General features: G+C 45.2%; 1 protein-coding gene across 8 annotated transcripts in view; it reads left to right on the forward strand.

Moving 5' to 3' along the window:
• The first annotated feature begins 2,634 nt into the window (after positions 1-2,634).
• Positions 2,635-14,165, forward strand: part of LOC113967106 (core histone macro-H2A.1) — a 42,635-nt gene continuing 31,104 nt past the window's right edge. For 4 of the 8 annotated variants that reach the window (XR_003534095.1, XR_003534094.1, XR_003534096.1 and 1 more), the window contains exons 1-2: positions 2,635-2,745; positions 10,328-10,528. Coding sequence is in view for 4 of the 8 variants with exons in the window: in XM_027682406.1 (XP_027538207.1) it covers positions 10,357-10,528 (172 nt within the window). In the remaining 4 variants the exon portion in view is untranslated. The remainder of the gene's footprint in view (positions 2,746-10,327; positions 10,529-14,165) is intronic. The other 4 variants (XM_027682405.1, XM_027682408.1, XR_003534093.1 and 1 more) reach the window with 2 other exon arrangements.

Consider the following 14,165-nt stretch of genomic DNA (forward strand, 5'->3'; position numbering starts at 1 on the left):
GAATTAAGATAGCTGTCCCAGAGTGAAAACACTTATCAAAGTTTAAGAGGATTATCACCAGCCACAACCCTTCCCACACTGCTCTGCCCCCTCCCAGGCAATATTTCCTTCTCCATCATCTCTGCTGCATAAACAAGTTAAGTGTTTATATCCTCAATCACTCAGAACTATCTTCTGCAAATAGTCTCTTGAGGTTGCTAAAATTGATTACAGAGTCAGAGTGTCAAACTGAAGTAGGAATACAAAAATGTAAGAATATGAACCGTTTATATTAATCACAAAGACAGAGGAGCTCTGAAAAGGTGCTTTTTATCATCCTAATATAAATAAATAAATCACAAAACAGGCAAAGGGAATAAAATCTAAGCCAAGGCTTGTTTCAGTGAGGTAGTTCATGTAGTGCAGTTTCTCAGGCTTTTGTAGCAACTTCTAGACAGTCGTGACACACTGTGTGCTTTCAAAATGGGTGTTCTTTGTAGACCCAGCAGATGTGCAATATGATAAATCTGTGTTTTGGTGGGAGGTGAGCCAGTCAATGTCAACAATAAAAATGATCAACAGCAGTCTCCTGTTCCATGGACAAATTGTTCAGGCCCTTTGCAAATTCAGGCAGCTCCCACTCCAGAAATTCTCACCGCTGGTGTTTTGAAGGGTTTCTTCAAAAGCACAAAATACAGAGATTCCCTTCAAACCAGACAAAGTGAGCTATGATAGCAGAAGAGGACAGAAAGTTACCTACACTGCTCTCCCAGATGGCTCCTTCTATTTGCCCTTGTAGAATCATAGAATCATAGAATGGTTTGAGTTGGAAGGGATCTTAAAGATCATCTTGTTCCAACCCCCAGCTCCCTACACCTTGTAACCTTCCATCAACCCCACGAGACAATGCTGTGGGTTCTTTAAATTTCACATGAGCCTTTGTTGCTCATATCAACAGAGATATTGGGGGGGGGTATTTATGTAAAACTTGTGTGTGTGACAGTAAAAGAGAGTGGGAAGAGTCAAGCACTGGAGGACCAGTTCTGTCGGGTGCTCTGCAGAGCACATGGGAAGGGTTTTTGTGTGGGCAGCACCACCAGCAAGGCAAAAGGGAGCAGAGCTGCACTGTGATGTGAACGCAGAGGAGGAGGTGGGAGGGAGATGATGTGTGTGGATGAGAACACAAGGAAAGCAGAGTGTGTCAGCTGTGAAAGAGGAGCCACGGCAGATGGCCCAGTAAGGACTGTATCCATATCCTTGGGTTAAGGGCAATCAGGGACTATAGGGTACTTACCCAGCAGGGAGTCTTTGTTAAGCAAAACTGCCCCACTGAACGGCATTCAGGGTATAATTAGCACTCAGGGAGCACAGTCAGGACAAGGCTGCATTTGACCGTGTGCTGCACTGACAGGTAATGAGAGATGTGCTGGGAGACACCGAGTTTGGCTGCGTTAAAACACAGAGCAAGTCTGGCCGTTTAGAGGGACGAGAGAACAATTATAATGCCTGAAACACTCTTTGAAGGGATGTTTCTCAGACCAGCCACACATCTTTTACATAGGCTGTCCCCGCACCCCTGTTTTTCATTCTTCCTTTAAACCATCTTCTTCCTGCTGTATTGTATGACAAAGGCACTGTGATGATGTGCTGATACTGAGCAAAATAAGGAGAGCTGGAGAGCAGGGTGGTTGATGAGAAGAGCAGGAGAGAAGCTCCTTGACCTCCAGTAGCTGTTTGTAGCTGCAATGATATTATGTCACTGTCAGCTGTTACAGCTCTACCCGTGAAAGAACAGCGAGGGACGCTGGGGAGGAGGTTATGGGCTGGCATCCCGCTTTGGGCACTGAAGAAAGAGGATGCTCCATTCGGGTGGGAGCAGTGGAAGACTCTGGGAGCATTGGCAAGCCAGGAATCTTTCAGGACATTCAAAACTCCAGCTGCCCCCAGTCCCACCATTGTACAGGCAGTGGCAGTTTGTTGTGAACTCTGTCCTGCAGCCAAGATCTGCTGTGGCAGCTCCTCTTTCCCACTGGCAGTGGGCGGGCGAGGCACCTGGAGAAGGCGGAGGGGAGGGTGGTGAGGGACCGAACCCTGGTCGGGGCGGCGGCAGCCCCGCAAGGTGAGCTCAAGGACATCCCACGCACAGACCCCCTCCAAAGGCTCCATCTGGGGCCTCTGGAAAATGGCACCGAGCCATTTTTGTACAGCACGATGCACAAAGTGCCCGCGCCTCCCGTGACCACCCGGCCGCCTGTTCTCTCCCCTCCGCGAACCACACGCTTCGTGCCGGGAGGGACGCGGCTCGCAGCCCTCGCTCTGTCCTCCCGGGCCCCGAAGGTTGAGGGGGCGAACGCCTTTGTACACAATGGCCCGGGCGGGAGCAGCTGCGGAGGCCGCGGGGCCGAGGGCTCAGCCCCGCACAGGCACCGGGGCCGGGGTAGCAGCCGCCGGCGGCCGCCGCGAGGCGGGGAGAGCCCCCGGGAAGCCCGGGGAGCTGGCCGTGAGGGGATCGTGAGAGATCGTCAGGAGACCGTGAGGGACCGTCAGGGGACGGACCGTGAGGGAGCGCGAGGCGTCCCCGCCGCGAGGGGCGGGCGGTGGATGTGACGCGCGGGCGCGCGCGGCATTGTGGGAGCTCCGCCAGCCCGTCCAGCCGATCCCGGTGGCCCCGCGGGCGGAGCGGAGCGGCGGGAGCGGCAGCGGGAGCGGGAGCCGGGAGAGGGAGCGGGGCCGCCGCCGGCCGACGGGAGACATCTTGCCCGCGCCGTAAGTGCCCGCCGCGCCCGCCCGCCGAGCGGGGAAGGGAGGGGGGCGCGCCGGGGGCTCTGTCGCGGCGCGGTGACACCGGCGGCGGGCGGGGGGGGGGGGGGGGGGGGGGCCGGTCCCCTCCCCTGAGGGAAGCCGGGGGTCGGCTCTGCCGCCTCTCGTTGTTGTCTCGGGTGAATCCCGGGGGATCCACCCGCGCCCAGCGAAATGGTGGCAGCGGGGCCGTATTTCCATGGAATCCGCTATGGAATGACGGTGTGGGGGCCGGGGGGGAGCCCGGCGGGGGCGCGGGGCCGCGGTCCGCCCCTGTCCCTGCTGCTCCAGGCACCGACGGGCTCCTTCCTCGGCGTTCCCGCCGGGCAGCGCGGGGGGATCCAGGGAACGCTGCGAAAAGCGCAAGGGAAAAGAAGCAGGACGCGGGTGTTGGTTTTTTTTTTTTTTCCCCGTGCGTTTCACTTCGGGATGAGGAACCCGGCGGCGCAAAAGTTACCTGCGGCGTGCGAACGACTTGCTGAAAAACAAAAGCCAAATGGCGCTTCTTAAAACCGCAAGCGGAGAGCGGCAAAAAAAAATAAAAAATAAAAAATAAATAAATAAACGTTCGGCTGGAAGAAGAATAGGGGCTCGCTATTCTTTTGGAAGTGTCACTTGCCGAGGAGCCCGCAATATGTCTGCCTGCAGGCTCGGAGCAGCCCGTGGGGACCGCCCGGGTGTGGGTGTTCCGAGGGGACCGCCAGCACTGCAGGTGGATGCGGGTTCCCGGGGCTCCGCACCGGGCACGGCACGGGAGCGCTGCCATCGGCCCGTGTCCGCGCCCCTGGGGGGACAGCGAGGGCGGCAAACTCCTCCTGCAACTTGCATCTTCCCGCAGTCCTTTTGTTTTCCCTGTAATCTTTAAAAGTAAGTTGCGGAAGGCCCGTGAAATCGCGCCTGAAGCCGGCAGTGGGAGCCAGCTCGTGTGGTGGAAAACTGGGGATGGAAGGAGGCTTGTCTTGAAATATATTTGGATGAGGCTTGTTATTTGTCTCTTGACCGTACAAATGAACAACCATTTTTTTCCCCCCCAGGACCGTGTGTAGCTGTCACTTAGCAACAGGTCTGTAGGGAACTTTGCAGATCCACTGCCTCCCCCATTCTGAAGAGTGGAAGAAATAAATGAGCTAAGGAGCAAGAGTGCAATTAATCAAAACAGTACCTGGGTTCTTGGGTACAGCTCAGAGTCGAAATACTTAACTGGGAACAAGACAATTAGAGTTGCTTTGAAAATGAGATTTTATTGCAATTGGCTATGAGAGATTTTGCATCAAGTGATTCCTAGAAAACTACCCAATGTGTTTGGGGCTTGGGGGCTTTTTTTTCCCCCAAGTGTTATGAAAGAAAGGAATTAGATTGTTGTTTACTTAGTAATGGTTGCAGGTTATTTTGCTGCATTATGATTCATAACCTTTCACACTGAAATCTCCTGGGTCCCTAAAGAGTAACTTTGCTTTGCTGTTTGTACTGCATACCCTTCTGATTGCCAGCAAAGCCAAATGTTGACGGTGTAGATTAAGCCATAACTTATCTGAAAACTAGTAGCAAGTCTAGAATTTGGCCTAATGACAGTAGTACAGGAAGAGTACTTAAGCACTGTTTATTTTGTAGATCAGCATTAGCAAAAAGAGAAGTCCACTACTGCAAGCTTAGACTTAAAAGAAATTTATATGTTTAAATTTGTCCTTAGGAGTTGCCTGGTTCTGCCAATGCTCAGCAGTGAGCTTTGATACAAGATATTCTCTTGATAGGGAAGGTGATACATAATCACACTGTGGAAGAATCATCATGAACCCGAGCTCTCAAAGAAATTCAGAAGTATTTTTGTACAACTCTGTCAAGTGGGATCAAGGCCTGTTGTCTGCTCCACAGAAAAGGTTATAAAGTAGGGATAAAAGAGGAGGAATCTGGAACTGATGCCACAAGAGGGAAAAAGAAAAGAGGCTCCAGATAGATCTTCCACTGGGAGGGGGAATATTGGCCCAGTGGGCAGTGCTGTGAGCATTAGGTTTTGTCCACTCAAGAGGTAAAATTGGAAAAGAATCATGCAGTGCTTGTGGAAAGAATGCAGGGCTGGCTTGCTTGCTTGTTGGGGAAAGATGCTGTCAATGCATAAAGAAGCTGTAATTCCTTACCCAGACCCATTCTAAAGACAGGATGGGCTGGATTCGTGGTCCTTGCTCCAGGAGTGATGTGAGAGTCACACCATTCATGACCTCAGTGGGGCGAGTTCTTGCACTCCCTTCCCTCAGCAGCGTAGCATCTATCTTAAATTTCATTCTGCATCCTGATTTCGCCCTGGAAACATCCATGTGAATTGTTTATTATGTTTTTGTTTTCTTCCAAAAATGTCTAGGGGCAAAGGAGTTTTCAAAATGTTCTTTAAAACAGTTTTTCTGACCTCTGAATTCACAAACCATCCAGTGCTTTAAGGCCATGTATCAATTTTTTCTGCTTCCTGTCAAGTATACAAAAACCTATAATGTACAAATGGGCTTATTTTGGGCCAGTTCTCCCAGCAGTGGTCAGTGAAGACAATTGTATTTACGTTTTCCTGAGTATTGGTGGCAGGATGCCCAGCTGAAACTCTTGTCTCGCTCCCAGCACTGTTCAGTGGGGAGGTTTGCACATTAAGGGGTGTTTGTTTTGGTGTTTCAGACCCACTGGGGGAGGGAGGGACTTGTGCCAGTTGAATACAATTGTGCAGCAGTGTTTTGTTTAGCACACAGATTTAATGAAAATGTTATTCCTCTTTTCCCCATCCTTTATGTTTTGGGAATTTTAGTCCTCTTAATCTTCAACAGTGCACCTATTGAGCATCCCTAGATGAGGAGTGTTCTCTTAGTGCGTGGAGTGAAAATAAATGTATGTATGGTGCTGCCTTTTCAGATGATAAATTAGTGGAGTTTTGGAACGGATATTTCAGTGGTTTCACACCAGTTTCACAACTGGTTTCACTCCTCTGTCCATTCCAGACCTCAAAGAGTTACTGCTTTGATGAAGAACTTGAGCTGAAGTTTGAAATCACATGAGATCAAATGATAACTGATTGAGAGCTCTTCTCAGTGCTCTCGTACCTAGAACCCACAGTGCCGGGCTGAGCCCCTCTCGTGCTAGGCAGGCACTGTTAGAGCCCATTTTATACCCACTCTAGGCAGTGCATTTTATAAATATGCCAGACTAGCTTCTGATTAGCCAAGAACAGAGCAAGTTGGTTGTCAAAGCAAATTCAGATGCACCTTTTCAAAAAGAGTTCAGCGAGCGGCTATTATTGTAGTACATAAAGAGATTTAAGAGAGAATGGCAGCACTTATATTGTTAATCTTTTGAAACAATGGAAAGAAAATAGCGTTGCAGCTAATCTCTTTTGTGATACCAAAATGAACTTTCCAGCGTAGTCTTTGTACTGAAAGAAGAGAAAAATAATTACTACATCTTAGTATTTTTCCTATTGTAGTAATGATCTCCTGGATTCCACTACACTCACTGAGATGATGATGTAGATCTAAATTTAATCATCTCTTTGCTGAGTGCAGTTAATACAGCAGTGCAAGCCCACGAGCAGAACAGTCCCTGCCTGACAGCAGCAGCAGCATTCATAGTAATTTGTTAGTCATTAAGAACCTGTACCTGAAAACTCTTAATAGCAGGGTGGTTTTATTACTGCTGTTTGATCAAGGTAGCAGATCGACTCAGCTAATAAAGAACTGGTGTTTGGAATTTGGGTATCACTTTGCCAGGATGTGCAGCCTGTACTTTCAGAATTACGTGATGTTAAGCCTTTCAGAAAAACAGATGCCTATGTGCATTTTAGGAAGATGGTATTTAAAAGTGTCGTTTAGCAGAGTATCTTCACGCAGGAAAATATGGCCAACCAGAGTTCCTGCAGCCAATTTCAAACAGAAAAATGTTAATTATGGTGATTTCATCACAACACCTTAATGTTTTCTTAGAATGTGTATTTCTGGCTTGCAAAGACGTGACAGCAGAGGAGCCTCGTAACTCGAATCTTGTAACCATCAAATCTCGTTTGTGTGCATTTGGACATCTTAGAAAGCAGTGTGAGTCTTGCTACAGTCCTTAAGGGGTTTTCAAAAGGCTGTGGATCAGGTGCTAAATTCTGCACCAAGGGCAATCTGTGTCCAAGCACAGCAGAGCCACTGAAGAATATAGTGTGAAATTTGATTTGAAGTGAAAGGTGAATGTAGATACTTGACTGGTCAGTGATATCCCCTGATTATCATAGTGATAATTTTGTGAACTGTCACATTGAAACAAAACCATTTTATTATCAAATCTTTGGAGACTTTGCAACGTATTTGGTAAAGTTTCTCAGTAATTCCATTGCAAAGGCAGGAGAGAAGAAAGAAAGGAAAGTACTGGTCCATTGACTGTCACTGGCTGTGATTCATTTAAAAATATATTTACTTATTATGCCACTCAAATCCTGTGTGAACTGTGGCTCATGTGATAAGGTTCCTTTGGTTGCCTCTGATCTGCGGGCTCCCGGTGACTCAGCAAACAGCTCTGGTTCATTAGTGTTGGCAGCAGTCCAGAGTTTCTGGTGTGACAAAGATAAACCATTTGGGAACATGGAAGGCACAGGGCTTTCTTTGGGTTTTGATCTGTTGCCGTGCTCTTTACTTTTCACTTCAGTCCATTTTCTTGTGGCCTTTGCAAGTGAAACCTCTTTCCCTTCTCTTTTTCCGTGGAGAAGGAGAACGTTCTGAGCTCCTTGGGCCATCCCTCGGCTCAAAGGCAGGACAAACAGGTTCTGCAAAGGAACGATCCTGAGTACACAACGAAGCTCTGAAAAAGGTTTGCCATGCCAGGCTCTCACTTTCACCTCCCAAATTACATGGTTGGCAACAGCAAAAGTGGTACTTGAAACCCAGTTAACTTTCCCACCCTCCACCCCCAACATTTAAACATTCCATGATTCACCAGGTGTAGGAATGGGATCCTTGAGATGGGAAGCTCTGAAACTCATCTTTATCACTTTTAATACTAAAAGTTCCAGAAGTTCTTGGTTTTTTCAATGTGCAGCCCCCCCTCACCACCACCCTTCTGATTCAGACTAAGTTTTTTCCCTACAAATAAACTTACAGACAGAAAGGTCTTTAATGTTCTGTATGGAGGGACCAGGTTAAGTGTCAAGATAGGTCCAGGGTTATCCTAAATATTAATGCAAGAAATGTCACCAAGTGTATAAAATAAAGGGAGAAAATAACCTGTAGAATTAGCAGAGGTGATAAACTAAGGTTGTGAAATTTGTATACGGGTCAGTGTTATTCTGTATTGGTGCCTCCTTTAGTAATGTTTTGATCTAAATGTTACAGTAGCTGATGACTGACACTCTCCCAAAAATATCAGGAAGTAAAGATTTCCATATTCTCTCCCAGCTATTCTGACTATCCCATAAACTCATAAGCTAAATGGTTAATAGAAGTTTACTGCTTAAGGCTTGCAGGTTTTCTCTAGGAAAAGCATGTTTTTCACCCATCAGTTACAAACCAAGGTTCTGTGGGGCAGCACAGGTATTTCTCACACCCTTTTCCCTGGTGTTCGAGTCAATGAACTGCTTAACATTTGTGAGGTTGAACATCTGTGGTGCTATTGACGAAAATGGATTATGAAATATGAAAATAATCTCTGGCAGAAGGTCCAGAGCCAACTCCAAGCCCCACCCAGCCTTCCTGCTAACAAAGTCAGTGGTAACTGGATGAGGAAATACAATTAAATGGATGGGTTTTTAAATCACTGGTGAGCTCCAGTTAGACAGTTTCTCAAGGCAAGAAAATTGGCTTTTGTCCTCTTCTTCACAGAATAATGGTGGTTGCAGAGCTGAGTCCACAGCAGATGAAAGGAGAAGGAGCCCTTTTGATGGCTTCCCCTTTCCCTACATTCCTGGCTGGGTTTTGACATAAATTTCCTAAATGCAGTGTGACTTCCATCTGAGCTACAGAGAGGGGGTTATTTTGTTTACCTTTAACAAGCAGTAAGCCCATTGCATTTAATTTACCTAATGTGTTGTGCAGGTATGGAACCTGATGGGTGGAATATGGCAGTGAAAAGGAAAAGAAATGTTTGATACTTGTGTTTCTTTAGTTCTCCTGAGTGGTCTTCATTTGGCAGTTAGGAGCCTGAATCTCAGTGACTCACTGAGATTTAGAGGACTGCAGGATGTGTCAGCACAGAACAGAAATTGCAAAACTTAAAAGTGAGGTTGGTGAACCTGTTCTGCTGAATTCTGAGCTCCCTCAGTTGAGGATTCAGACATGTAACAAATACAGTCAGGTTCATAAGGGCAAGGAGAGAATTCAGGATAAACAAGAGAAGATGGAAAGGGAAGCAGAGCAATGGTTTGATGGGAAGGAAGGCTCAAAGGGGCTTCACTGTGGAGTGTATGAACTCACCAGTGAATTTGCATGTGTATGAGGCAGCATTTGTGCAGCCAGGGAAGAGCTGGGATGCACAGAGGTCTGGGTATCACTGATGCATTCCACTGGTTTCCCTAGAGTTTGGGAGGGAGGGGGAGATGGGCACTGTCTCCTTGCCCCTGAGGTAATTTCAGAACCCAGTGAATTGCCTCAGCCTGCACAGATACCTTGAGAGCCTGTGAACCCTCCACCCCTTTGGGTTTGTCAGCTTCTATTTACAGCCTGAGCAGAAATCAGAGAGAGAACAGAATATGTTTGACAGCTGTATCAGCAGTAGGTTTCCTCACTGAGATAAACTGAGATACAGTTGTCAGATGTCTGCTGGGTGTTCAGACCCCTGTGCTCTGAGGGAAAGGTGGCAGATGGAAGTTCAGCACATTCCTGGAGGGCGTGTTGAAACAACACATTTCAATGTGGAGATTGTTGGGTTTCAATAGATTCAGATCTCAAGGGGGTCATTTCAGCTCTTTCTAAATATAGAACATTTAGTGTACAGGAGATGTATTTTGCCATCCATAGCCCTTTGTTCTGTCAATTCACACTTCTCAAAAAATGAGGTTTTTAAAGAGGGTGAATACACTTCAGGAAAGCTTTAGTGGACACAGTTTTTCCTGGTTAGGAATGTAGTTGTTCATGAGCATAACTGTCCTACCACAGCTGTTCAAATCATCAAAAGTCCCACCAAAGGTCTTTTGTGGAGAGCAGAGGGTTGTGTCAGCCTCCTTTTTGCAGAAAGCATCCTCTGCTCCAGTGCAGGACCTCTCTTTTAAATCTGGTTATCTTCACTCTTTGCTCCATTAGTGGTACTGGATTCAATCTGTTAGGAATTTCAGAAAAGGAGATTTATAGGAAATAGTTCATCTTACATATTTCCTACATAAAATTATGCCAAGATTGCAATGGCAAATAAACACTCTGTGGAAAAATATTTTAGATTCTTGTTGGATATACTCTAAAAAGGGAACTTGTCTGTATGTTTTAGGCACTCCGATGCATTGCCTACCCCAAAATACTGATTTGTATTGAAATTCAGTGTAAAATATTATAGCATCAGTCCTTATTAATAACCTTTTATCTTTTGTTTGGTTGTTTTTCTTCCTAATCTGTAGAGTGCTGTTTCAGACCTGAGACAGACAAGATGTCCAGCAGGGGTGGAAAGAAGAAGTCAACCAAGACTTCCCGCTCGGCCAAGGCTGGAGTCATATTCCCTGTTGGAAGAATGCTGCGTTACATCAAGAAGGGCCACCCAAAGTACAGGATTGGTGTTGGTGCTCCCGTGTACATGGCTGCTGTACTGGAATATCTGACTGGTAGGTGTTGCTGAAGTTAAAACACAAACTGAATTTGCACAGAAAAAAAGCCCGGAAAAAGATCCTCTGATTGATAAATAACTAAAAAAAAGTGAAATGTGTGCTGTGCTGATCACACATCAAAGCCAAAATCAAGGTATCCCCACCCTGCCTCAGAGCCCTGGTGGTTTTTGTTCGTTCCAGTGCTGGGTTTGCTTTCACCTGTTGTAAAAACTCTCCTTCCACACAGGCAGTCAGGGTTCCCAGTGACACCAGTGTGTGTGGACCGGGCCTGCATTGTTGCCATCCTTGCTTTGATGTTGTGCCCGATGACTCTGTTTGGATTATAATTGCCTGCTAATTGTCTGTTAAACATATACATTAATTTGAAATAGAGAGCTTCTCAGTGTTTACACAGGGCTGAGATTGCTTACAGCCTTGTTTAAACATTTTGTTGGATTTACAGATTTCTTTTGAGACTGCATGTGCTGTTTGCAGTTTATTTGGTTGAGTTTGTGTATAAATGCACACTGTTCATCTGCCCTGGATCTACGTGGCTTATTTGCTTCCATTTGTAGTCCTTGCTCTGTTCCTCTCATTGCATCAGAATGAGAACACCTTGAACAATTATCTCATCCTCACAGTCCCTTCTTGGAGGACCAAAGTATTTTTTGCTCCATTTAGAAAGAAGCTTCAAAGGAAGAAAATGCTTTGCCCAAAGACATACAAGTAAAGATCTTTATGTAGCAGTTCTCCTCTCAAATGAGACCTAAGACATTGCAAGTTTACCCCTCAAACAGCATTACAAAAGCAGTCCTCTGATGGAAGAGCCCAGCTGTAACAGCATCAACCTATGGGCTTTTTGCAATAATGGTTTGCTTAAAATAAAAATTAAAAATAGCTAAGAGTAAACCATCAGCTCAGTCACCTTTGTGTGGGCAGGTTGACTTTTAAGCATTTACCTGTGGTGTAGGGATGTAGAAAAAACACAAGTGCCAGATGGATTGCTGTTTGGAGACAGAGTCTATTAGCATGACTAAGGAAAGGCTTGAATTGGATCTTATTTCTCCTAGCAGTGTTTCTTTTTTCAGTGCATCTGCTTCTGTCACTGCTGTGGTTGCTGCAGGTTCAAGGGTTTGAAGGGAGAGGAGTCTTTAAGCTCTGAGGGTGTGCTGAGCCTCTGAGGAAGAGATACAATTCTTTCTTTGACTTAAGCACAAAGTTACCAAGGTGTGATTTAACTTTCCTGGCAGTGTTTAAAACTGTATCAACCTGACACTTAGGACTCTTTTAGATACACTTGATAGTGAATATTGACATTGAAGAACAGAAATAGGCTGATTTTTTTTCTATGAAGTTTTTTCTTCCCCTAAAGATGATTGATAACATTAGTGAATAATTAATAAACTGCTTGTTTTCATCAAATATCCTTTTTTCCCCCCCTTCAGTCGTTCACATTCAGTTTTCTTTATTTGGGCCTTTTCTTTAAAAGAATGCTTTTAAACTTCATAGATGGCCTTAAAAAAATTAACATTTCCTTCATCTGGGTTCCTGCTTACAGCAATAACAACTCAAATAAAATGCTTCTTAGGGTGAGGGGGGCTTTGAATGCTGCCCTTTTAAAGGAACAGAGTAATACAGGTGAGCTTAAGGCACTGCTAATGAGCAGCACATGTTGCTGCTTAACTCTTTGATTTAAAGTGTTTACTGAGGCAGGGATGGTTCAGGCAGCTGAGAATAAGCTGGGGAAATAAAGGTATTTCTTTAACTGCTGTGGATCCTGGGAAGCTGTCTGAGGACATTCATACCACAAAAAAAAGCCAAGGAAAAGTTACACACATTGGTTTAGGAGAAGTAAAAAAGGGAGAGGGAAAGGAGAGCTAAAGGTAAAAGTATCTTCTTGTTTTCTCCCTTTAAATATTTGCAAGTAGTTTTGTTATGGGTTTTTTGTCTCCTCTGAAGGCTGGGTAGATAATCCTGATATCCTCAGGGGTTTATTTCATCCTTGTATATAGATGCACCTCAAAAGCACAGATATTCTTCTCTTTCCAGAGTAAATAATAGTTTTATCTTAGAGTGGTTTGGGCTGGAAGGGACCTTAAAGCTCATCTCATTCCAAACCCCTGCCATGGGCAGGGACACCTTCCACTAGCCCAGGATGCTCCAAGCCCCATCCAACCTGGCCTTGGACATTTCCAGGGGTGGGGCAGCCCCAGCTTCTCTGGGCAACCTGTGCCAGGGCCTCCCCACCCTCCCAGGGAAGGATTTCTTCCTGATATCTAATCTAAATTTATCCTGTTTCAATTTGAAGCCATTGCCCCTTGTCCCATCACTACTAGTCCTTGTAAAAGGTCCCTCTCCAGCTTTCTTGCAGTCCTCTGACTGTTTCAGTCTGGGGGGGCTTTTTTGCCCTGCTCTTTCTGTAAGTTTTTCCCACTCTATTTGGTACAATTTTTTAGTCTTTGGTGCTCTGTATGTTTTCTGAAGTTGAGGTCATTCACCTTTTCCAGCATCATTCAGACACACTCCCTTGAAATGGGATGCTTGGAGATTTTTGGTTTGTGTTCTTTTTACCTCTTGGCAGTTATTACTTCACAAACCCAGAGAAATCCTGACTTCTCTCCAGGAGAGGTTTTTTTTTAAAGATGATCATGTCAGCACATGGTCTGAGACTAAATCAAAGCATTTCAACCATTTCAAAGTAAAAGCAGGAACGTGACATAATAGGAAGGAGCCCATGTGAAGTGGCCTGCTAATAAATTGGCTAAATGAAAAAAAAGCAATCCTGTGCATCCAGGAAGGAGAGGAGAAATGTGAAATATCAAAAGCAGTTGTAGGAAAGTGAAACTTCAGAAAAAAATCGGAGGGAAAATGGCAGAGACGTGACCTAATAGAGAGGAACCCACTAAGGTTTGAAACCTTGTTCATCAGGGTGCAGAGTATTGGACTCAACTTTAATTCTTTTGAAGGTGAGCTGATAAATTCTGCTGGCCTTTGCTAAAGTTGAACTTTGATGTAAATCTGAAATTAGCCCATAATGTGCTCAGATCTGGGATTTTTTGTTCAATTTGAGATTTGAACTTTTGAAATGCTTCCAGCTGTTTAGGCTTGGAGTTCTGTTCTGGATTCATCTGGAGTTATGACTTTGTACTTTGAAGGGAATTTAGTTTTATCATGTATGTACACTACTCATCAGAAAGTAAAGGTGCACATTCTGTCATTTGTTATGTCCTTAGATTTCAATATACTTGACATAGAAACAGGTTGCTCAGTGAGTATTCTCCTTCTCTTACTTCTTCATCAGAGGTTACCTAGAAATAATATTACAAAATAATTGTCTCATCAGCACACCCAGTGTTGGCAGCTTGGTTTCTTGAGCCAACTTTCTTATAGTTGCCTGTTTTTTCTCTGAGGAAATAACATGTTATGTCCACTCTAATAGGGTGCAAGTGTGTGTTTTGTGGGGAACTGTGCAGAAAGTACCTTTGAGTGTTACTGATGTCAAAGCAAGTGGATACAGTTCCTTTCTTTACTCTGCAGGAATAGTGTGGATGCTGAAGAACTATAATACATGGTTCTTATTTCTTTTCCTTCTTTGCAGCAGCAGTTCATGCAGTGCTGCCTGTCTTGTAGGGAATAGTCAGAATATTTGATTAAC

The sequence above is a fragment of the Neopelma chrysocephalum genome, unplaced genomic scaffold (genome assembly GCF_003984885.1).
Source record: "Neopelma chrysocephalum unplaced genomic scaffold, ASM398488v2 Primary Assembly neopelma1_63, whole genome shotgun sequence".
NCBI classification, from domain to species: domain Eukaryota; kingdom Metazoa; phylum Chordata; class Aves; order Passeriformes; family Pipridae; genus Neopelma; species Neopelma chrysocephalum.